At 40.5% G+C, this 26,471-nt stretch overlaps 1 protein-coding gene across 3 annotated transcripts in view; it reads left to right on the top strand.

Annotated features, from left to right (window-relative positions):
• The first annotated feature begins 1,020 nt into the window (after positions 1-1,020).
• LOC137290781 (protein patched homolog 1-like) overlaps positions 1,021-26,471 on the top strand; it is a 60,933-nt gene continuing 35,482 nt past the window's right edge. For all 3 annotated transcript variants that reach the window (XM_067821902.1, XM_067821901.1, XM_067821903.1), the window contains exons 1-6: positions 1,021-1,134; positions 1,259-1,372; positions 2,064-2,256; positions 24,986-25,172; positions 25,390-25,459; positions 25,615-25,712. In XM_067821902.1, coding sequence (XP_067678003.1) covers positions 1,096-1,134; positions 1,259-1,372; positions 2,064-2,256; positions 24,986-25,172; positions 25,390-25,459; positions 25,615-25,712 — 701 coding nt within the window. In that variant the 5' untranslated portion in view covers positions 1,021-1,095. The remainder of the gene's footprint in view (positions 1,135-1,258; positions 1,373-2,063; positions 2,257-24,985; positions 25,173-25,389; positions 25,460-25,614; positions 25,713-26,471) is intronic.

The following is a 26,471-nucleotide window of genomic DNA, read 5'->3' as shown; positions in this document are numbered from 1 at the left end:
ACCTCACGTCAATCCTTAACGCTATATTCATCATCAATCACGCGGAGAGAACTGTGCCGCCAGGTAGTCACATGTAACGACTTGACAATGCACATTCGACCTCCTGCTTTCATTGCGGCCTAATGATTCGCAAACGTCTTGGAGTAACCCTGCGTCGGTGTTCAGCGCACCAAATGACGTAAACAAGACCGCCTTGCAGCGCTTACAGCAAGTCTAGAAGGGAAACATAAACTTCTATCCTGCGCCGTGATGCTGGACTCTCATCTTGCAGCCTGGCCCCAATGCCACCCAGAATTCTCTGGTCTGGTCGCTTTTTATTCTTCAGCCCCGCCAGGCAAACTCCATTCATGCACCTGATCCCGCCTCTTGAAACACGGACATCGCTCGCGCCCATCTGGTCTAGCCTCAGTCCTCCCCTCTCGCGCCGCCTCAGCTATCCGCTGACATTTACACCCTCGTGAAAGATTGGTCGTCTTTGTGTCTTGTGACTGCTATGAAGGTGGCCGAACTGACTACCGAAGTTTGAGATGGTTATTAAATAGAATTTATAGTCGTACATCTTTGTCCACCCCGATTTCTAGTTTAAAGTTTGGTTTCCTCAAACCCCCGTCTTCCCAGAGCAATTAAAGTTTTTTTCCCGGGAAAATGTTTACGTTTAGTTGTTTATTTTGCGAGATAAAAATTAAATTCGCGCGTAAGTGGTACACCAGCATTGGGAAAATGCGGTTCTGAGCGACAACAGATAACATTTCCCTCCGTGCGATATACGTCAAGCCGAGGCCGCGCTTTTGGCAGTGGGCTTTTAGATGCGTATTGTTTGTTCGAACGTGGGTTCCCTTCCTTCTTGGGTGGTCTGCTACCTGGGGGAGCTGTTGCCAGGCAACTAATGTTGGGCTGGTGTTACACGAGCAATCCTACTGATAATTGACCAATCAGCGTCGCGATCTGGTGCACGTCAATCACGTCACGGCACGACTGTGGGCGGAGCTTGTATGCAAATTCTGTACTGTTACAGAGTGAGAGTAGCCGAGTATACATGCATCAGTTTGGTTGTGGATTCTACTCACAAACTACACGGTTTATGTGGACTAAACGATGGACAGCTGGTCTAATCCAGCTTACAGGCCCTCGGAGGTAAGTTAAAGTGACCACAGTGGACTGTAGTGGACGAAAACCCCGGATACCGGTCAGAGTCAAGGCAGTCGCGATGAGGCAGGAGAATGGAGTATTCTCATCGTGATTTCTCGTTTCATTTCAGGGGCTGACTATGACAACAAACCGTCCAAAGGATCCCAATGAAAGATCAGACCCGGACCTTTTGACCAGGACAAGCTGGGTCAATGCAGAATTGGCCTACAGACAAATCAAGAAGGTAAGGTGGAACCGTTTGCAGCAACGCATGCCGTTATCCCCAAAGGATGAGGATATGGGCCATGCTGGTTCCTCAACACCTGACAGGGGTTCGGGTGTTGTTTACGCAACTCGTTACATCCTTGATTCGAGTCCACATCCCCCGATTTCCCACCCAGGTAGACGTCCCCAGCGACCACCCATGTAGACATGACATCGTGTGATCAACCGATTTGTTATGTATGTACAGAAGTGACTTCTATGACATGAGTCCCCACGTGCTTAAATCACGGTTGCTATGTAAACGATCTTGATTAACAGCAATATCGGCTGTATAACACATAGCCCCTCCTTCTACGCCGACACGTGGAGTTGTACCTACCCGTAAATATCTCCAATTCACACAACACTGAAATCGGTATTAATCTATTGCACCGTGGATTATCGATCGCGATGTGGGCGGTCTCGTTAGGCCCCGCTCACAATAGCTGATTGTTCCTCCAGAAAAGAATACTCGCCTGTAGTAAGGGCGGCATGTTTTAAATCAGCAGTTGAACAGATTCATTCATGATTTCCCTGTTATTAAGTTACTCAAGCATGCTCTGACTTCAGATGATGCAATAATGTCATGTCGCATGATAGATTCCACTCAAATGTTTTCACAAGTTGTATATACTGAATGAACTGACGTTTGTTGTTATTTCCTACTGCAGGGTCGGGCTCAAGGAAACACCTGTGCATTATGGATGCGGTGTCATCTACAAAGATACTTACACAGTACAGGATGTTTCATTCAGTTACATTGTGGAAAAGTTTTGTTTGTGGGATTACTGGTACTGTCATTGTGTTGCATTGGATTAAAGACTGCGACACTTGAAACAAACGTTGAAGAACTATGGGTGGAAGGTAGGTGCCATGTTGCCTGTATTCACTGTGAAATATATACTCTTTAATGGTACTGACAGGTGCATCTATATACACCCAGAATGATCGACATGTGGGTTAGTGAGGCCAGTCAACGACAAAGTCATGTGGCATTGCTATTGACATCAGTACCAATACCTGCAAAGACGTCATATCGGTTAGGTTCAGTATTATATTGGTATTTTGAAGAAGGCCAGAATGAAATATACATGACATTGACAACTAACACACGTGTTCAATGTTGTGCACTAAAATCACCAACCGTAGCACAATCAAACACATCCGCACATGGACACACATACATCCAGTTACTATATATGAAAGCATGGCCCGACTACCGAGTCAGGTTTTCCCGTGGAGGGACTATTCATGAACACTGGATACTATTTTCGTGTAAAACACTCGAAAATGGATGCGCCCGCCATTTTGGCTTGGTGTGACCCAGAAACGATGCCTATCGGGAGTGTGTGTGGTCCTTCTGCTGGAGCACAGTAACTACTGGGAAGTGACTGGAATTTACGCTAGAGTTCTGTCGCCATAACGAAATCCTGTCCCTTAAACGTGTCGATTTTGCGTAAACAAGCTAATGAGGGTCAAGAGGCTGCACTGCACATGCAACTTTAATGCAATGAGAAAAAAGGGTTTGTTCTTTTAAAAAAACCAAACGAACTGGAATAAAAAAGTTTTCTTTTGTAATTCTTTTAATTACGCTTGTTGAATCTTTGAATGATTGTCAGAGCGCTAACTGGGCCGGTTTATCAGTGGGAGAGATTCCCTTGTGTCAAAGTGTACCCACTTACGCAACAGCTAATGAGTGAATCGTTGGGGGCAAGAGATTTGAAATACAGCTGACAGTCTACGTTCCGTGGGGCCCCACGTGGGTAGTCGGCAGTTTGGGGTGATAAATTGTTTATGTGTTGTGATTAGCGGACGTGGGCTGACCAACATGTACACTCATATGTGACTGAATGGTGGGGTTTATTGGAATTAAAATAATCCATGAAAGTTGAAATAACTTTGGAAAATCGGAAGGTTCTATTTTCCGCAACACTATTCTTCATAATGGTGTAAGGTAATGTCTTCAGAAGGATATTGTTGGTGTGTTGTTGCTTGGATTGAAATAGAACAAATTGTAAAATTTGTAAGTGTTTCTTGTTATTCATCAATGAACTGTCAAGCAATCTGAAGAAACATGATCATTGTTTATATTGTTTCATGACAATAGTTGGTTTTTTAACAACCTCATATGCGTTTTTGACACACAAGGAGAACTTCTGAAGTACAACATAAAAAACCTGGGCTCAACTGCCTACCAATTGATGTGATGAATACAGTAGATTAAAAATCAAGTTCTTGGAAGAATTAAAACTGTTGGAAGGCTGTAATATTTTACGCATTTGGCATATGTCTTGTGGAAAGTAGTGTCGGTTAGTTCACAACAAACATGGCTTCCGTGGGTTCCCTATTGTACAGAGCTAACCCCGTTCATAGGATGCTATTGTGAGCGGCACAGTCCAGCCACATCACAAATTCTGGCCTTTGTCACTTGTCACATAATGGGCACAATGGGGTAAATTCGCTTGCTGGTGGGCTGGGAGCTGATGCATAATAGCTGTGTTATTCTTCAATCACACCACGAGACGGGAAACACGAGGGTGTACACGTTTGTCATGGGTTTGTAGTGAAATATCTAAGGACGCATCAGTTGTCATTGTCACTTTATCCACACAAAAAGGAGAAATAATGAGACGATTGTTTAATAAAATAACCATCTTTTTCACGCACACGTTTTCTCTGCTGATGTTATTCAGTTACTAACCTAGCAAATAGTTTTGTTTGTTACGAGATGAGAGTTGAATGTTGTGGGGCATTACCTCTGTTATCATCATAGTGAACACTGTTCGCAGTCAACCAAACGATGGTCATGTTTGATACAAATTCAACATTGTATATAACTGCCAGAGCATGTGAGGAATGATTATAATGAGTCCATGCTTTCTTAACGTTACATTTTGCGATACATTGTTACAATTTATAGGAGAGGCTTAGTAGATACTGACAGTTTCGTAGGCTATTTACACATTTTTATAAAATATTTATGGCATTGTTTTTGTTAATGCTTCATTCAGAATGAAAATTGACCTATATTTAGTTTATGATACACTTTTAGTTTCACTTTTCCTACATGGTTGTTTGTATGTTTGTTTTATTGTTGGAGCATATTCTAATATTGTCGTTATCTTTAAGGCCTTGAGTTAATTAATATATTATGTTCAAATTCTATAAAAAAATTATTATGTCACATTTGTAAATTTGAAATTGCTATTTCAAATTTAATGTGACACAAAATGAAATTTGTAGATATGTGAAATAGCGGTTGATCATTAAGAGAAAATTATGTATCTTAAATGCATTACATAAACCTTTCTATTGCAAATTTTAAAATTGAGTTACAGACAGTTGACATTCCTCAATCAGCTAAGTAACTATTTTTCATCTCATCTACTCACTGAAAGAAAATGTGTGCCCTGCAGTAGATTAGTTGAAAACAAGTTCCAGATCACTGTGCTAACCAACATAAGTGTTGAACAGTTCTATTTCTTTCACTGTCTTTGTTGGAGGGAGGGCGGGTCTCTGCGAGATGTACAGGGCTTCTTCACCTTGCCCCCAAATTTGCTTATTTCACTCGAAGCTAAACACAAGTGTTTCCAAATGGCAAGCGCACAAGTGAGTGTATGGTGAATTCTATGCAGGCTAAATTTCACTGGAAGCGGAAGGCATGTGTAGGGTTTATTTCTCAGTGCTTGCACCCAGAATAGATGTGCATTTGAGAACTCCCTCGCCCACAATCCCAGCCTTATCACTGAACCACACACACAGCAACACGTGGCCATTTTGAAATCAACAACTGAGTGAAATTTACGTAATCTCTTTCATAGGTAAAACTGGGTGTAGGATTGAAGCTACAGACAACAACATACCTTTCTTTAGCACCTTGAAACCACCTGACATAGCTGTGATATGTACATGCAGGTAGTACCGGCGTACTTCTCACTCACATCATCACTGGTTGGCGTTCTCCCTCGGGCTGTGCTCCAGCAGCCAGGATCAATGTAATCAAGATGATATCTTGTTAATAGCTTCATGGCTTACTTTGACATGTATTCCTTGTTGTAACTCCCCAAACACAGCAATCTGTTCTCAACACTTCAGCATCTGTGTTAGAATAAACAAGTAGATGTTATTTATTGATATACATGTACGTGTGTACAGATTGTTTTTAATCTTCTACTTCACAGATAGTGATTAAATGAATATATTTGTATTAAAGTTCTAAGATATGTATGTCATGATATGGAGACTTTATTGTGGTTGACACATTATTTATGAATTATGTACCATTTCTTAAAGTTGTATGTCTTAGTTTAGGCGTGTTCAGCAAAGCGGAAAGTTTGTGAATGAAAATTTGTTTACTAGAGTGTAAGAAGAAAAGAAAAAACTTTTATTTTTCATTAGTCTCACAACTTTCTTTAAACAGCATCTTGGAAAATGCTTTTTAGAAAAATCATTAGTCGGTATACTCTATCAAGCAATTCAAAAAAGCACCTGTTGAAACCCATCTGCCAGAGATGTTTAGCACGTAGGTGATTGAACACTATACTCCCATTAGGTGGACCTGTTTGCTTGACAGCTCATTCTAAACCACAAGCTAGATCCAGTTCTCTTTGTTGGCTCCGTGCAGTGATACACATTATGATTATGACATGTGGGTGGTCCCAGGAACTGAACTTGAACTACCCCATACAGAGCCCCTGCATCCATTCAGTGCCTGACCCAGAGGGGCGAGTCGCCCTAGAGGTTTCACTCTCCAAGTTTATGTATAAATTGGTATTCTTATGCTAAAATGCCATATAATCTGATCAGCAAGCTTGCTTGAGGGGAGGTTACTAATGAAATAGTTGTGTTTGTATAACTTGAACATGTTTTAGGGTTCTCTTGATTACAGTCTGATTGGAATAATCAGACAAGTCCAAGATATCAGTCCTAAACAACCCGAGGAGCTGGCTTGTATTTGTTATCAAACTTTGACTTTTTTGAGCAAGACAACTTGAGCACAGTGAATAGGTATGGCAGGACCTATTGTTTTGAAAAGATTGAACAACTAGTATACTCATGATTTGGCCCTGGGAACACTTTTTTATAGTGACAAGAGAGACATTTTGTTGGATGGTTGTGTGATGAGAGGATTATCATCTTTTGTCACAGTCCATGAGAATTCCAAGTTGAGACAACAGGCTTGACCAGGTGATGTCTTGCTTCCCCCACCCCAGGCTGATAACACATCCTGCCCACGGTCACAATTATTAAAGTAGCTTGCACAAGAACAAAACGCAAACATCAGGTATTGAGATGGTAAGCCTCCTCTGAACACTCGGAGTGAGGGTTAGTGCTTGTATGTTTGTTTAACACTGCCCAGCCCTTTCAGACTGGGTGATACCTGGGAGCTAGTTTGGGTCCTATTCTTTCTCCGATGAAACCAGAAACACTGGGCAGGCAGACAGGCAGGCTTTCACCTGTTGGACCTCCATGTACTGACATCATATACTAGGGTTTCAAGCTGCCTTCAAGGAATGTCAATAAAATACACCCCTATCAGACACTGAATCGGAGATGGTTCAAGTGATAGGTCTTGATCCAAGTGAATGTGGGAACACTAGAGCGGAGGAAGACAATGATGCCTGTGATTCCATGAACGGTGTATCCAAATGGAAGTGGTTGTGGTCTTCATCTGCTTAGTTTGTCACATGTTTACCTGACTAGATGGGCCACTTGTGTGAAAAAGTTTTTGAACTATGCATCAGTGATTTGCCAATCAGCTGTTCAGTCAAGCAAAATAGTTTGACATTTAGAGTTTTGGTATGAATTGAAAGTGAGTCATTTTTGTAATTAAACTGCAACTATCTAAAACTCTTGAAAAATGTCTCCACTGTAGGAATTGGAGTATTGAAATTTATTCAACTGCCAATACCAAGGCTGAAATTTGGTTTATCAAGATGAACTTCAGGTGGGTTGAATCAAGAATATTTAAAGTGCTGTCTCCAGTTTTGCATCTTCTTCACATGTGGCATGTTTAATGTAAATACTACAGAGACCTGTGAAGGTCTCAGGGTAGAATAGACCTTCAGCAACCCATGCTTGCCATAAAAGGCAACTATGCTTGTGGTAACGGGCGACTAACAGGATCGGGTGGTCAGACTCGCTGACTTGGTTGACACATGTCATCGGTTCCCAATAGCACAGATCGGTGCTCATGTTGTTGTTCACTGAATTGTCTGGTCCAGTCTCAATTATTTACAGGCCGCCACCATATAGCTGGAATATTGCTGAGTGCGGCGTGAAACTAAACTCACTCACATAAATACTACAGAGTGAACCTTGATAATGTAGTGTGCCTGAAGCAGCAGAGTGGAGATGGTGCAGAGAATGGAGGTGCCTGTGGCAGGATGCTTGTGGCTAACAGATAACACATAAACCTATCATGAGCATCAAATGTAGGAGTACATGGCAGCAGACAGGCTGTATGGGGAAGAGTCCTATCCAAGAGCTTTTATAACATAAACACGCTTCAAGCTCCATTTTCAGCCTTGTGGTGGTACTGGACTAACTCGCAGATGAGCTTAGTGAGAGTGATATCTGGTGTGTGTATGTCTGTACTTTCTAAGCTGCTACCATGACCAAGAATGTTGGATGAAACAGCCATGATTCCAGTGGGACATTACCAGTCTGTGTTTGTTCTACCATGTCCACCTTCCTGTCACATAGTCAGGCTTTGTACCACTCTGTTCATATTTGTTCTACCATGTCCACCTTCCTGACACATAGTCAGGCTTTGTACCACTATGTCCATATTTGTTCTACCATGTCCACCTTCCTGTCACATAGTCAGGCTTTGTACCACTCTGTCCACATTTGTTCTACCATGTCCACCTTCCTGTCACATAGTCAGGCTTTGTACCACTCTGTCCACATTTGTTCTACCATGTCCACCTTCCTGTCACATAGTCAGGCTTTGTACCACTCTGTCCACATTTGTTCTACCATGTCCACCTTCCTGTCACATAGTCAGGCTTTGTACCACTCTGTCCACATTTGTTCTACCATGTCCACCTTCCTGTCACATAGTCAGGCTTTGTACCACTCTGTCCACATTTGTTCTACCATGTCCACCTTCCTGTCACATAGTCAGGCTTTGTACCACTTTGTCCATATTTGTTCTACCATGTCCACCTTCCTGTCACATAGTCAGGCTTTGTACCACTCTGTGCACAATTGTTCTACCATGTCCACCTTCCTGTCACATAGTCAGGCTTTGTACCACTCAGTGCACAATTGTTCTACCATGTCTACCTTCCTGTCACATAGTCAGGCTTTGTACCACCAGTCTACCTGTGTTCAGGCATCACCATCCCAGCTCAGCCTACCTGTGCTTACCCCTCTTCTACCAAACCCTGCCCTAGCTACCTTTACTTTTCCCCAACCCTGCACCCACAGTTCGTCTACAGTACAAGTTTCCATTAAGCAAAAGCGTGGCCATTAGCCTGTTGTATGCAGCATGAGGGTAACTGATCTGCCTAGTAGGGGCTGTCCCATGTGTAATCACATTTTGGGTGTGGGGACACAAACTGGACTTTAATTTACAAAATTGATGCCATGCCTCCATTGTTTGGCCTAACAATCATTACTATAGCGTGAAGAAAGGGATTTCTACTTATTTCCATTGTCAAGTGCAAATTGCTTGCTGATGGCAGTTATTTTCGATAAATAGTCAAAACAAAGCCCATCAGCATGACTGAGAAGTTTATGTGTTTTGTGTTGACTTGGATAATGTAAAGTGGGATGTCTGGCAATAATTCCACATGATAAGTATGTTGATTCACCGTATGATTATTTGATGAAGTTAAGGGAAGTATAAACATGAATTTTTCAAGAGAATTTAAAAACTGAGCTCAGCATCTTGGGTGGCCAAAGCCAAACTTGAAAGGCCTGGTAGTCCCTTTTTTTATTTTCCCAACAAGATGTGAAACACTGACATGGACAATAGACCTGACTCTTTATTGACAGTGTAAAGCATTCAAACCATCCACACTAACTGACAGATGGCTGGCTCGATTTCAGCTTTCCCTTCCTGCAATAAAGTGAAAACAGATCCCTTCAGATTGTCTGATTATATGGTGTACTAATGGTGATTGAAAAAGGTGCTCAAAAGACCAGACCTTGAGCTAATTGTCAAAACAGACAGAGTGCGCACTGCTTTGAAGAACATCAATCGTGTGAACTATCGAACACAGAAAACAGCCCCATTTGACATGGCTACCATGCAATCCTATCTCATAATTGAGGTTGTTTGGACCGGGGAAGGACCAATTTCAGGTGGATGCAACAGACGAAAAGAAAAGAACACAAAATAATGGATTTTTGCATGAAAGAAATTGAATTTCGGCTGTGCAGTGTCTGGACTTAAGTTGAAATTGAGAACAAGTGGAATGAGCTTAATTAGGTTTGGGAGTTTTAGTTTTACCAACTGTTCAGTTTGACCAACTAGACTGAAATAGCCAGCATCAATCTCCATTTCTGAGAAACGTGTCCCCATCACCTTAGTCCAGAATCTATAATTAATCTAGCAAAATGAGTAGCAATTGTGACTGAGTTCGTTGTTTGTAGTGAACTGTTTTGATTTAAACCAACAAAGTTACGTCAAGTATTCATGAAAAAAAACCCATTATTGTTGTGATGATGCAGTAAACATTTCCACTACAAGTTTTTTAGTATCTTTAATATACTTCTGAAATTCTAACAGTTGGTACTTCACGTGAAGTGGCAGTATTTATCTACATGGGTATCATGCAAATCGCTCAAATTCCCCTTGTCCTGTTTGATAACTGTGGTATTTGGTATAACACAGTTATGCCCTGGGAACACACACTCACACCAGTACTGACAGTGGTGTTTGATATGACACAGGAATGCCTTGGGAACACACTTATATCAGGACGAACGGTGGTGTTTAGTATGGTACAGGAATGCCTTGGGAACACACACTCACACCAGGACTAATGATGGTGTTTAATATGGCACAGGAATGCCTTGGGAACACACACTCACACCAGGACTAGTGATGGTGTTTAGTATGGCACAGGAATGCCCTGGTTACACACTCACATGAAGGTTAATGTGAGATGAATTTGCAGCCACTGACAGGGAAGGTTTCGTTCAGCGGTACTCCACAAATTCATTCATCACTCTGCTGTTAGAGAATGTTCGCAAGTTACCTTGGAGAGCTGTTTTTGTCTTTGTGTGCTACAGCAGGGAAATGCTTCCTTCAACTTTACAGCAGCATCTGCAAATCTTGTAATGGGTTGAACATAAAAATACATTGCAGATACACAATCAAAGTGAAATAGCAAGTTGTGACATTAAAGATGAGTTTTGATATAGTACACATACATCATTTTATGAAAAGATGGGAACTTTTGCTGTTCTCGAAAACATACATATGACATGTTGATGTGGCCATAGTGTCCAGGGTATAGTCTTCACATGGTAGCATAGTGGTGTAAGTGTTTGTTGAGCAGTAGTACTGGGTTTGAATCCTGTGGGTCAGGTGTGTAAAGTGCATTGTTTGTTCTTGCAGTATTATAGCTACAAGAGCTAGGAAACACTTCTGTTTGCCTGTGGTGTCCCAGAATCCGGCTGCTTGCATGTTCCGTGGGAAGTCCTTTGTCAAAGCTGGTGTCCTAACTTGCTTCCAACCCAAATACTAGGTACTGGAGCAGACAGGGTTAGTGTACCATAAAACAGGCATAAAAAATGTGCATGATTACTTCTCCAGGGACACTCATGTTTCTGACGGGGCAGGGCTTGTACCAGCCTCTCACAACATGGTGGCATTCAGAAGACTTGGGGAAGCTGGATGAATGGATACAAAGACACTTTCCGTCGACTCCCATGAAGTGCTATAACCAATACATTTGTCTCTCAATTTGTGTATACCTTTAGAGTTTGACTGAGGGACAGATATGCCATGATTTTAGATAGAAATGTTTACTTACCTAAGATACAAATGCCAACACATTTTTTGTTTCCCATACTCTGCTTCATAGAACAGCCAGTCCTGGGTACACTTGTACAATGTTGCAAACAGAAGGGAAACTTCCACTGAAGATAACTGGTTCTGAAACATGCAGGGCTAAGTTGGAAGTGAACCAAACATATTTTCATAAGTTACTTTAATACTGAAATAGAAAAGGAACTTAGGTTTGTATTTAAAAAATAACTTCTCTTGTGTCGAATAGTTACATGTACAATTAGGAAATAGTGTGCTGGCTTACGTTCTCATTACATAGCAGTGCAAGCACACATGAAGAAGTGAGCGTGTGTGTTCAGAGAACATTTGTCAAATGTTGGAAATGTGAGTCCTGTTAACTGTTGATGACTATAAACCTGTTTCACTGCAATAACAACATCTTCTACATGTATACAGGTATTAAATATCCAGCCATGATAAACAGGATTGTTGAAAACAACGAATGAGCATGTTTCTTAAACATTTGACTTCACTATAATCGGCAGTCTGTCTTCAAACAAAATTATCCAAATGGCCACATATAACTGGCACAGTTGTGAGCAGGTTGAACCAGTGTTACGGAAAGTATTTCAGTGTATGTTTCAAGCTTCAAGCAGAACAATTTTTGTTCTTGCGAGACAAACTTCCTCACCTCCTGATGATGAAAATGAACCAGGGGTTGGAATACTTTCTATATTTGTTTCTTTAATGTAAGAGACTGGGGGTTTGCCTAGCGTGAATGTGCTAGTTAGACCACCGTGATGGATGAGGTGCACTGGAGCCCACTCAATGGATCACCTTGGTCATGGATTACTCGAACATGTATGTCTTGCTGAGGCTATATTTAGCATGGTTGGATTACAAAATTACTGTTTTATTGTTTGATAAATTACGACAGAATAAACTCTAGCCTAGAATCACTGTTTATTAATTTACATTTTAAATGTTAATTTCAGAACCATCTTTTTTACTCTGATTTGTATGCATTGTGCTGTCAGGGGCAATGTTTTCACTTCAGTTCAAATGTTGTGTTTTCAATTTTAAGTTCCTGTTTTGGGAAACATGTGGAGATGACGTAAGAGTTCCACCAAAGACAAAACATTCATGTTTTTTAACAAAATGACAACCAGTTTCTTTGAGGCGTTGTCAGAGAGGGCATGGAAGTTTTTGAAATCCAATCCTATCTGGGTGTTCATGTGCATTGAGCAGAAGTTGGAACACATTGTAGAGAGGTAACCTTTTGTTTTCGTCTCCTGTGGTAGACCCGCCCAGTGATGATGGCCCTGTATTCTGAGATCTATTCCTTGGCCTCCATTGACTTTGGATTCTGTCGGTACAACAGGAAGTGGTGACATTCAAAACTGTAAACTGGAACGCCGATTGATGTATTGTAAGTTCTGAAATTTAGCGTACTTATGCAAGTGAGTTTGTGTCATAGATGGTAGTGATTAAACAACTTTTGACCAACTGACATTTCAGGGCTAAGTTTTCGCTAAAGTTCATGTTTCACATACAAATGTTTGTTAAGTGCCATGTGCATGAATGAATTTTGGGGGCTTCAAAATGAACATCTAGTTTGAAAAGTTTTTGAGTTGAGTATGCCCCTATTATTTTGAAGCTTTAAAAAACTTGTTCACTTTGCTCTTCCTTATAACTCTGAAGTTAAAAAAGATTTATTTGTCATTTAGAACATTGAAATTGTAAAATAGCCTTTGCTCTGGGCTCAAGGCTCTCTCCCACACTGCTATCACTTTCTCTATTCAGAGGTCTTTGCCATTACACTCTGAACTAAGTTTGAATAGCTGTGTATGGTTTTGTAGAATAGGCCCCCCAATAAAAGACCCAGCCCCCCTACTTCACATGTCAAATTTTGAATTACTCTTTTCAGGAGAGGAAAGTGTTTTGATACTTTGCACACATCTGATAAAAAATAGATTTTGTCTGAATCGAGACATCGCTATTTAGATGGGTTCATTGTGTACCCTATCTGATCTGCTGCCTTCTGTGCCATACTAAACCCATTTTTAACGGGAAAATAGGAGCAATATTTCTTTTAGGTGATTTTTTAGATGAAACTGTAAGTTCGGCCCCAAATCATAGTCTTTGTGAGAGACGCAATGCTTTGGGAAGACTTTCTTGCATAGTTTCATCACCTAATCTTACATGTATATTAAGTTCACTTTTGAACCAGAATTCCATAAAGGAGTTAGGTAACTTAAATAACTTTTTTCTTAAAGAAGGAGAAAAAGTAAATGAAGTGGGAACTCATATGAAAGTATTTTCAAAGCTTTGTCTATAACATTAACAGTATCTTCATCAATCATTTTAATCCATTTTTGATGAATTTATTTACAAAATGACAAAATTGCCATGAAACACCGACACACAAACAAGCTATTTACTGACTGCCCTACTTTATATACATAGTTTTTAAGCAGTATGTTCATCACCTTCACCCCACCAGCACTGTTCAAGGATGATTTGGGGGACAATTTCCCCCTACCTTCATAATATGGCAGAGTGCCAAAACCACCCACATGCTTTGTGCTAGGGTCTGCCCCAGAGCCCTGGAGTAACCAATGATAGACAAACCAGCCGTGACTCCAGTAAAGCACTGCACATCAAGGGGTGCGATTGTTTGAGATTTTTAGCCAATTTTGAATCTGTGGTGATGCTATGGAGCTTAATATATTAAGACGCTGCCAAGAAATTATTGTAACATGAATTACACTCTTATTTTATATGCAGTGGGGAAGGAGAATTGTGTTTTTTCGAACGTGTCAGGAATGCCACAGCAGTAGCAAAGATACTAAACAAGCATTCGCTGTTATTGTTGTTATCATGTTGTTATTTTCTGGGGGTTTGATTTTTATAATTTAAAATTATATACACATAAGTGTTTTTCTGTGTTGCATGAAACATTAAGCTGTCAAAAATTGTTTCATTGTGTATCTTTTTCTTTAATTCTTTCATGCAATGCAGGTTTGTGTACCTTGTGTTGGAAGGTGGCTGTATCAGGAGATGTTGTTCTGTGAGCTTGCCAGATCGGTGTGTGAGGTCAAAAGTTGCCACCCATTTTGGCCATGCTGCCCACATTTGGTCTGTTGTGATCACCCAGAATAAATAGGTACCCTGTCTAAATCAGAAGTATTGAACCTGCAAAGTAGTCAGTTTTTATAAAAATGTAGGGAATGGAAGGTATTTTTCTGTATATTTTTCTTTTCATATTTTTTGTTTTTGATCAAGACATCTGTGTACATTAATTGTCAATGGGGGTTATTTACATTAAACAGACGTGTCATAGGACTGTGTATTGTGTCAATTATGGTATGAGAATTTTTTTCATTGAAAAAAAGATTTTAGTCAAAGAAATTATCATAACTCAAATCAAAATTGTTTTTAAACTATTGTTCAGTTCATTAAGATATCAAGAAATGAGATACTTGACAAGAACAGAATATCTAAACAAGCACTATCTCATTGAAGGTTGTTCCATTGTATTGTGAGTGTGTTAATTTCACATATATGTCAATGTGGGAGTAACGGACAGGGTCAGATCACCTGTATATGACATAGACGAGTTGTCAGACTAAGGTATACTACAATGGGACTCTATACTATGTGGACATGTACGCTGTCACCTTGCTTCAATACGTGTGTATGAGAGGCTATTTATTAGTGTACATACATAAAATATACCTTTGTCGTTTCCGGTGAAGTTCACAATTTCGAGTGCCAATATTCTATCCCTTCTGATAGGGAAGGGTCATCCATGTGGTTGAGGCTTGTGTGTGGCATTGTTAGATCAGAGAGGAAGGAACATGATTAGACATTGAAGGGTGACTGAACGACAAAACTCCTTATATGCACAATCGTCATGGTTTCTCTGCATAGTTCGTTTTATTGAGTTAAGTCCTAACCTCAGAGTAACATGCTTTGAATATGTCTTGTACTATTGTAGCTGTCAACAGTGAAGCTCCAGGGTGTAGCTTGTAGGGTGTAAGGTGCACCAGACAAGCAGATAGTCCTGGGGTAGCAGAGTAGTTGAGTGCTGCTTCATCTTGCCAGACAACCCAGTTCTATTCTTATGTAGCCCATTCTTAATATATAAGATAGATTGATCAGACAAGTCAGAACTTAGAACAGACCAAGCGCATGTGTTCACATTTACTACAGACCAAGCGCATGTGTCCACATTTACTACAGACCAAGGTGCATGTGTTCACATTTACTACAGACCAAGGTGCATGTGTCCACATTTACTACATACCAAGGTGTATATGTCCACAGTTACTACAGACCGAAGTGTATGTGTAAATCAGTTACTACAGACCGAGGTGTATGTGTCCACAGTTACTACCAACTGAAGTGTATGTGTCCACAGTTACTACACACCGAGGTGCATGTGTCCACAGTTACTACAGACTGAAGTGTATATGTCCACAGTTACTACATAGGTGTGTGCCCACAGTTACTACAGACTGAGAAATATGTGTCCACAGTTAATACAGACATAGGTGCATGTGTCTGCAGTTACTACAGAATGAAGTGTATATGTCCACAGTTACTACATAGGTGTGTGCCCACAGTTACTACAGACTGAAAAATATGTGTCCACAGTTAATACAGACTGAGGTGCATGTGTCTGCAGTTACTACTGAGGTGTATGTGTCCACAGTTACTACAGACTGAAGTGTATGTGTCCACAGTTACTACAGACTTAGGTGTATGTGTCCACAGTAGCCCAATCTTAATATATAAGATAGATTGATCAGACAAGTCAGAACTTAGAACAGATACTACAGACCAAATGCATGTGTTCACATTTACTACAGACCAAGGTGCATGTGTCTGCAGTTACTACAGACTGAGGTGTATGTGTCCACAGTTACTACCAACTGAAGTGTATGTGTCCACAGTTACTACACACCGAGGTGCATGTGTCCACAGTTACTACAGACTGAAGTGTATATGTCCACAGTTACTACATAGGTGTGTGTCCACAGTTACTACAGACCGAAGTGTATGTGTAAATCAGTTACTACAGACCGAGGTGTATGTGTCCACAGTTACTACCAACTGAAGTGTATGTGTCCACAGTTACTACACACCGAGGTGCATGTGTCCACAGTTACTACAGACTGAAGTGTATATGTCCACAGTTACTACATAGGTGTGTGCCCACAGTTACTACAGACTGAGAAATATGTGTCCACAGTTAATACAGACATAGGTGCATGTGTCTGCAGTTACAACAGAATGAAGTGTATATGTCCACAGTTACTACATAGGTGTGTGCCCACAGTTACTACAGACTGAAAAATATGTGTCCACAGTTAATACAGACTGAGGTGCATGTGTCTGCAGTTACTACTGAGGTGTATGTGTCCACAGTTACTACAGACTGAAGTGTATGTGTCCACAGTTACTACACACTGAGGTGTATGTGTCCACAGTAGCCCAATCTTAATATATAAGATAGATTGATCAGACAAGTCAGAACTTAGAACAGATACAACAGACCAAATGCATGTGTTCACATTTACTACAGACCAAGGTGCATGTGTCTGCAGTTACTACAGACTGAGGTGTATGTGTCCACAGTTACTACAGAATTGCTATCTATAGCATGTAACACAAGCAATCGACACAATATATTTACAACCAGGGCAGATATCACCATGTATAAACATGTTTCACTTTACTGTTAAAGCATATCGATAAACTTTCAATATATTTGTCACTGTTTCCTCCAACTGCAAAATCTCTTTTAGGGGATGACATTGGAAATATAAGACATTGGTGTCAAGAAGTTTCCATGTAATTGATTGACATTTCAAGCTGGAATAATTGACCTATGTGTGAAGAAAGAATCCCTTTAACTGCAACAACTGGTCTCCTCTAGCCCACACTTGCTGTGACAGGACTGTGTTAATTTCAGGATTTGAAATGTAACTGACTAGTGTTTGTGTGTCCAGGGCCAGGGTTCAGCCACCGAGGTCTTGATGTTGATGTCTTGTGTAATATCAGCTCAGTTGAAACTCTGCAGTCAGAGACACTAAGTCACCGTATTCAGTTGTCAAAAATCTCACCTCGGGCGGTGCAATAAAAATCTACAAATTTGCATTCTCTGTCCTTGAATTGACTAACAATGATCAACTATGTCCTGATGAGTGGCTGGTACATGACAGTTGTAGGTTGCATGTCCTTTGTAGTTTTTGACTGAAACTGAGCAGAGGCCTAAACACAGTTAGACTTGTCATATGCAGGTACATTTCCTTGGCATGTGTAGTGGTGCATAAACTATCATCTAGTGGCAAATTGTCAGTAACATACACTACTCAATATCAGTCAGAGCACACTTCCTCTTTTACAGTAATTGAGCATGTTTTTTTTTGTTTTTTTTTAAATTACTGCTGTTTGACATCCTTGGGATTTGAATTTTATTTAAGCTAGACCGGCATTTCCAATGAAAGTACATAAAAGACCTAAGCAGTTGAGGAATTTTCCTTGCTGATGCTAAGTACTGGCAGACTGAGTCTGACCTTTGCGGGGCCTCGTTGGTTGGAACCTACCCCCCCCCAACCCTTCCACCCCCAGCCCACTGCACAGAAGGTGCTCATGTGGTAACCACAGGTTTTGAGCTCTTGGGAGGTGGGGCCCTGGAAGGGTTTAATTTTCAGATCTTGCTGTATTGTTTTCAGCTTTCATTTTCTGCTACAGCGGTTAAACATTGACTGTTTGATCTGGGTTTGATATATAGAACAGCTCTATTTTTGTGAAATTGCCACTGGATTCATTATCCAATTAACATTTAATTTCTCCAGGCATTTCAGAAATGTAGGGCAAACTAAACATTCTAGCACGTGAAGATGTAGTACACTGATGAAGACAGGGATTACATAACTTAGGCTTGATTAGTCAATACGTGGTGGTTGTGTACCTTGCCTTGATCATAACACTGTTGGTGTCTGGTGTAACAGATTAGCAGATGAGTTGGAGGACAATGGAAGGATTTGTGTGATGAGCATGGGAGCAGTTACCATGGGTACCATCTGATCTCACACAGGTGACCGACCACATGGTGGTCAGTGGGTATTGCCCAGAGGAAACAGGGGCGTGATGGGCGAGCTGGGTAAGGTGCCAGGCAAGTGATCCAGCGAGAGGTTGAGGTGTCGGGATCGAGCCCACCTGTGACCGGGTGTAAAAACCTTGAACCTTGGAGTCAACATTGTGTGCAGACTCTTTCAGTGTTGTCACAACCCCTAGTGTGCAGTACACAACTCTGTGCACTGAAAAGAACTCACAAATCCGTTGGTAGATGACCAGATGGTGGCCACATGAATACATGCAAACACCTAGTTGCAGGTACAGCAACATTCAGTGAACTTGGACAAAGTACTGTGACTATGTGTCCCAGTCCACCCAGCTGTGAATGGGTATCTTGTTAGGATGAGAGAACCTCAATAAACTCGGTGTGCCAAGTCGCAGCAAGAGTTGTATACTCCCCAGGGAGTTGAGATTGAAATACAATGTTCTGCTGAGATTGACATTCAGTGATCGAGGGAAAAATACCAGCACCTTGAGCATGCACTAGTGCGTGGATATGTGCACTATATAAATATCCTGTATATCATATATATCATGATCTGACCAGAAGAGGGAAAACAAGGATCTGACCTTACTTGACATTTACATTTTTTTAACCTTGTTGCTTATGCAAGCAATTTAGGATGTAATTCTACTGCTGCTGATGATTATGATATCAGCACTGTCCTTTGGATGAAGCGTGTCATAAGTATCTAACCTACTGAATAATCAGTGTCTAATCAGTGTGAAGCTCGACTGGGTCAGCTACATTAGGTCATGTGATAGCATTTTAATATGCAATGTTATAATGTGAGGAGATGATGTGTGATAACACCACAGGATACCATGAGGTGACACCACAACTTGTCATGTGGTAACACCAAAAGTGACATGTTGTAACATTTCCGAAATGTACACAGCTACCTTCAATGATCCCCGAAACCCCCTCAGACCTGTAACCCCTTCTCTTCAGATGAACACCCATCCTACCCCAGGACCACAGACCGTAACCCACTTGTCTGGCAAGTCAACATTCACCCACTCTTGGACAACAGACCATAACCCTGTTCTCTTGGTGGTCAACACCCAGCCCACCCCATCGACCTCCCAGACCGTAACCCCCTTTGCTGACAAGTCCACACCCACCCTTTTCCATGGACCCCCCATAATTTAACCCCCTCCTCTGACAGGTACACTGAGACTGTTGAATCAGGCCTCTATCAAGCCCTGCCTGGTAGTCCAGCTCAAATTACAAGTGTAAGGAATGCAATGTCTGTGCTCTATGCTAGCCCCCTTCGTTATATCATTCAAACAGGGCACTGTTTACTCTCCCAGCCTTCACTCCAGCTCTTCTACCTCACATGGCAGCCATTGTAGTGTGTGAACAGCCACCTCGTATTCCACATACTCCCAATATGCAAGATGAACAGAGAATGCATAAAAACACAACATGTGCTTTATAAAAGAACACCCAAATTTTTCAGGGAAGATCTTCCCCCATCCCACCGCCTGGGCTGGAGTAGATCAATGGACCAATGCAGGAGTCATGGGGGAAAAGTTGGCCAAGCTTTGAGAAATCTTGGGAGCACTAATGGCTAAACCAGGGCGCTGTGTGTTCTGTGTGGCATGAACGTGCAGTAGTTCTGGAGGAGAGCGAGAGGTGCCCTCCCCACCTCGCTGGATGATGTTCTTTAGTGTGTTGGAGGGGGTGAAGCCTGCAGCATTCCTCAACATAATGAGTCAAGTTGACTGGGTACAAAGCTACTAGCTGCTCGTGGTGGGTCCTAGTCTCGCCTCATACTTCTTAATGGGGTTTTTCTGGTCAGCGACTTGCAGCTGCCTGAGAACTAGTGGCCACTGTCAGTAACAGTGACCAGACTGCCCCTACCCACAGTGTGAGTCTCACAGTCCCACAGTTGGCTCACTCTGACCCCAAACAGTGTGACCACTCTCACCCCACTATGTCTCATCCCACTGTGTGACAACTCATTATGACAACTCATCCCATTATGTGACCACTCTCACCCCACTATCAGTATGTGACCACTCTCACCACTGTGTGACCATTTTTACCCCAGTGTTAGTCTCACAGTCCCACGGTTGGCTCACTCTGATCCCAAACAGTGTGACCACTCTCACCCCAGTATGTGACCACTCTCACCCCACTATCAGTATGTGACCACTCTCACCCCAACAATGTGACCACTCTCACCCCATTATGTTACCACTCTCACCCCACTATCAGTATGTGACCACTCTCACCGCTGTGTGACCATTTTTACCCCAACAATGTGACCACTCTTACCCTGATAATGTCACCACTCTCACCCCACTATGTGACTATTTTCACCCCAACAATGTGACCACTCTCCTCACCACTATAAGACCACTCTCACCCCACTATGTGACCATTTTTACCTCAACAATGTGACCACTCTTACCCTGATAATTTGAACACTCTCACCCCACTATGTGACTATTTTCACCCCATCAATGTGACCACTCTCCTCACCACTCTAAGACCACTCTCACCCCACTATGTGACCATTTTTACCCTCAACTCAACTTTATTATATAATCACCCTGAGACCCACAGTGCCAATATTCTCACCCTGATAATGTGACCAAACCTCCCCACAAACATCTCTTCCTGTGCAATGATATTATCACTTTCACCATGATAATGAGAGAATTCTCGTCCTGAGAACATTACCAGTTTTACCCTTCACTCTGACCTATCATGGCTTGCATGACCAGCTTCTGCAGTGGTGAGAGGTAGCCTCAGGGTTAAAGCATTCGCTTGTCATGCTGAAGGCCCAGATTCAATTCCCCACATGGGTACAGTGGTACCATTTCTGGTGTGGTATTGCTGGAATATTGCTAAAAGCGAAATAAAACAACACTCATTCACTCACTGACCATCTCCTGCAAGCGTTTTTGATTGATTCAGAATTTGCTCTGAAATTTGGAAATTATGTATTTTCAATACAGTGGCTATGAGTGGATTTGGTTATCACTATGTTAATGATTATCATGATAAGCAGTGGTTGGACTTCATGGTTTCCCTGATACCTGTTGTCAATATATGCTCATTCAGCACCACCATTGTGATTATCAAGCCCATCTACGCTGAAGCTTCCATCACTCACATTCATTAGAACACACAGATGAGAATGGATATGAGTGAAGAAAGAGGAAAATAGGACTGGCATCTTTGGAGTCAAGTTGATTGAAACAATATAACATATATCATGAATGACACCAGTGCCATCAAATGAATTCTGCAGATTTGTGGAAAATTTCCATCCCTGAAAATATCAAAATAATCTTATGATCATTATCATTTCCCTGGAGATCTTAAGATTTGGTTTTGAAAAAGATGGCTATGGATTATTGTTGAGAGTAAAAAGTAAAGATTTGTTTTGTTTATCACAGCACATGATTTTGCATGCTTTGATTCAGTTTGTAAAACCAAATCAAATTGATTTTGCCATGATTTATTTTTTACCCTAAAAACAACTCATAAACTCATTTCTTTGTACACAATTTGTATTTGTAAAAATATTGTTTTAGAAAAAATTAAAAAGTTGAATGAAGAGATAAGTCAATACTGAGTTGTTTTCATTTTTAAATTATTAAATTTCAAGTTCCTTCAATGACCATGCTAGATATATATGGGTAGACAGAACCAACACAACTTACAATGCTAGACAAGCGAACTACAGTTTCATTAATTCCGCAATGTTATGGGGTTTGCAGAATCTGGGAAAAGTATTCACACACTTCCATTTGTGCATGACATAACTTTCACGAAGACAGTAAGACAACACAACTTATTTTGAGAAGAGGTGTAAAACCTTGCACATGTGTGAGATACTTTCTCGGATAGGCCAACAAGCAAAGGAGTTAACCATGGGGAACTCTACTTCAATCTCTGGGGCCGATCTGCTGGATGGGGCCAGTTATGACAAGGGAGACCACCCAGAAGACGTGGCATCGTATCTTGTCAGGGGGGAGCTGGTGGGGGAGGGGGAAAGCGATCCTGAACCATTCTGACTTGAATTATTCCCCTTCATGCTTAATGATAATACGAGAGTGCTTAAAAAAGTGTGACTTGGAAGGCGAATTCTGCGTGTGAAGAGAGGGAAAGAATGAAGTTTATTGCGTGATGATGTGGCAGGGTGTTGTGGAGGAATCATTCTGCAGAAAATGCCAGTCGCGGCGTTATGTTTTGAGTCTGGGATATTGGGTGAGGAGAAACGAGGCTGCCATTCCAGACTCTCAGGGCTATAGACGAGAAGGATCACGCTGTGTCTGGTTATCCCACCTGCAGAAATACTCCACTTCATCAAGTTAAACTATCCACACACCTGTGACGATTACTGGGCAAATATTCATCTTAACTTTCCATGCCATGTCTTTGGGGGAAAGTGATGCTTTCATTAACTCGGTGTTTGTTTGTGAATCGTTTCTACTATTATTGTTTAGGGGATATCATTATTTTCACGTTTCATCAATGCTTGACATGAAGGACTATGTGATTCCGAAATTCTTGCTGCCAAGAAACAAGAACCAACACAGGACTAAGTGACCGTCAGTTATAAGGAATCAGAATAAGTAAATATTCTCAGTGTTTCAGTTAAGTTTATATAAAGGAATATATGTCATTTTTAAATAATATAAGATACAATAATACCTGCATCAAGTACCCTTTCGCAATAATCTGTTGTTAAATTTTATGAGCTTACTTGCTGATTTTTGCATTGAAATCAGAAGTGTAAACTGATATATAATTGTTAGGTAACAATTATCACAGTGTTATCATTGTTTATGGTTTAATAAGCATTTTCACACTGCCATACAAAGCACCTGAGCTGTACATATAAGAATATGGTAACTGACTGGAGGTTAAATGTCTGCATCATCAGAAGCAGTGATACCAACATGTACTGTAATGTAAGCAGATCAATATCAAACTTCACTGTCGTAACCCAGGCTGTGAAGTATCTACAGTAGCTTAATGGAGGAAAATATCATTCTGGCTATCACATTGATAGAAACATTCCTACATAAAAACAAAACTGCATTGCATCAGACCTATCTTAATATCTACTCCCTGATGAGAGTAATCAGGCTGGTTGCCATTGCAACCATCGTGTTATGCAAGACTAGTTTTGATGAAATTTTCTGTGAGTAATATCCTTGAATACATGCTTATATCTGTGACTGTTTATGTCTGTATCAATATCAAACCTGATGATGCAGACACTGTCAGTATTGATATGTTCATATGATACTGATGTCAACACATGTCAGTGTGAATGTCAATACTGATGCAAGTATAAATACTATGTCAATATGCATGTCATTATTAATGTCAATAACTGTTGCCAGTGTCGACATGTCAATATGAATGTCAATAGTGATGCCAGTGTCGACATGTCAATATGAATGTCAATAGTGATGCCAGTGTCGACATGTCAATATGAATGTCAATAGTGATGCCAGTGTCGACATGTCAATATGAATGTCAATAGTGATGCCAGTGTCGACATGTCAATATGAATGTCAATAACTGTTGCCAGTGTCGACATGTCAATATGAATGTCAATAACTGTTGTCAGTGTCGACATGTCAATATGAATGTCAATAGTGATGCCAGTGTCGACATGTCAATATGAATGTCAATAACTGTTGTCAGTGTCGACATGTCAATATGAATGTCAATAGTGATGCCAGTGTCGACATGTCAATATGAATGTCAATAGTGATGCCAGTGTCGACATGTCAATATGAATGTCAATAGTGATGCCAGTGTCACCATGTCAATATGAATGTCAATAGTGATGCCAATGTCGACATATCAATATGAATGTCAATGCTGATGCCAATGTCGACATATCAATATGAATGTCAATGCTGATGCCAGTGTCAGCATGTCGCTATGAATGTCAATATTGATGTTGATGTCAGTACTGTTGGAAATACTTATGTCAATTTCTATTTTGATAATAATGTCAAGTTCACCACCTTTTGTAATACAGTGTCAGTATTGATATAAATACTGGTGTCAGTACCAATCTTATATGAATGATGTCAATATCAGTGTCATTATTAATGTCAGTAACTGAGTCAATACTGTTTTTTACATCAGTCTAAAGGATTTTGCTTGTCTAATGCTGCACTCAGTAGTATCAATATGGCAGCAGTAAATACTAGAGTCTGGACCAGAAAATCCAGTAATCAACAGCATGAGCATCAATCTACGTAAGTGGGATACGATGACGTGTCAACAAAGTCAGCGAGTCTGACCACCTGATCCTGTTTGTTGTCTCTTACGACAAGCTCGGGTTTCAGAAGACCAATTCCAACCTGATCAGTACAAGACTGATATTGATTCAAGTGTCATTGTCAGTGTCAATATAAATATCAATGTCAGTGTAAATAATGTTGCCAAAATGGATATGAATATCAATATATCTGTTCTTCTGTTTTCAGTGGATGGAAGGTTAGGGAAGGAATTAGAATACACTCGGAACATTAAGGGGGCTGGGTCCGGAACAACAAGTGAATTAGTTATTCAGACACCCAAGAAAGCAACAAACCTGTTGAATGTGGAATCTTTATTATTACATTTAGACGCCTTGCTAGAAGCTACGAAGATAGAGATTGAAGTCGATGGCTTGTAAGTAGCATTGCCTTTCTTTTATGTTCTCAAGGGTTCTTAACTGTGGATGTGCTTGTGAATTATTTTGAAAATTTTATTGAATGTTTTTCTGTTGTCATGATAACTATAACGATCCATTAATCGTTGGTTTTGTGTTGTTTTGTATGATTCCTGACATACACTGTGTTTCAAGTATTTGAAGCAATTCAAATGTTTTTGTGTTTTTATTTTTCAGAACATGGAAATTTTCAGATCTGTGTTTTGCTGCAGACTTTCCAAGAACTGAAAATGCATTTATTGATCTAGTGAGTATATATTTTTCAAGAAATACTGTCATATTTTCATTCAGTTAGATTGAGATATTAAGTTTTCATGAACAAGTTTTTCTTTTTAGGTTTAGATGCTATTTATTCTGTGGTGATTTAAAAGATATTTTCATCAAAACTGTTCTTTTCTTCAGATTTTAGAAGATCTTTTACCCTGTGTGGTGATTACACCATTAGACTGTTTTTGGGAAGGTGCAAAGATTTTGGGACCGAATCCATCCTACAACACAGGGTAAGTGTTGAAAAAATTCACACAATGTTCATTACAGCTATCAACAGCAATGCTTTGAAAACATTCCTACAATGTTCATCACCACTAACAACAGCAGTGCTACTTTCCACCACAAAACAGTTACATGCGAAGGATCAAAATGATATATATTTAGAAAATGTCTATGAAGTATCATATATTCATTGAGAGCTTGAAAAATCTGGAACCACCAGTTTCTCAAGCTGAGACTCGGCCATTAAAACAATGAAAAAAAACACAAGCAGTTATTCAAAATCTCAGATATGTGTCTGTACAAAATCTGGAAAAAGCAACAACCAGAACCTCAAGGGAACTTGAGTGAAGGCGAAATTGCTCTCCATCTCTGATATTTTACTTGTGTTATGAGGAAGGTCATTTTGACGTAATTAATGGATTGTGGTTTGTTTTTTGGGGCTTTGATGATTTTGCAGGATGTTATGTAAAGAAAATAGAGTTTAAAGCATTACCGACTTTAATGTTAGCAGGAGCTATCTCATCCCAACAGGGGGTTCTATAATAGACTTGATATATATATAAATGTTACACTTGAAAACACGGACAGACTGCCTTCTCTAAAATGTGAAAATGTATTTTTAACTCTATCATCCTTTATTTGCTAAACCCAGCATTGCTGGAGAACACTAAAAGCTCAACATTTTAAGCTTCAGATATGTAGGGTGAAAGTTTATATCTCTCTTAATGAAATTTAGCTCTTGTTATTTTGTTCAAGTATTGTAGATC

This window comes from Haliotis asinina, chromosome 7, assembly GCF_037392515.1.
Source record: "Haliotis asinina isolate JCU_RB_2024 chromosome 7, JCU_Hal_asi_v2, whole genome shotgun sequence".
Lineage (NCBI taxonomy): Eukaryota > Metazoa > Mollusca > Gastropoda > Lepetellida > Haliotidae > Haliotis > Haliotis asinina.
This window is presented reverse-complemented; position numbering and strand designations above follow the sequence as displayed.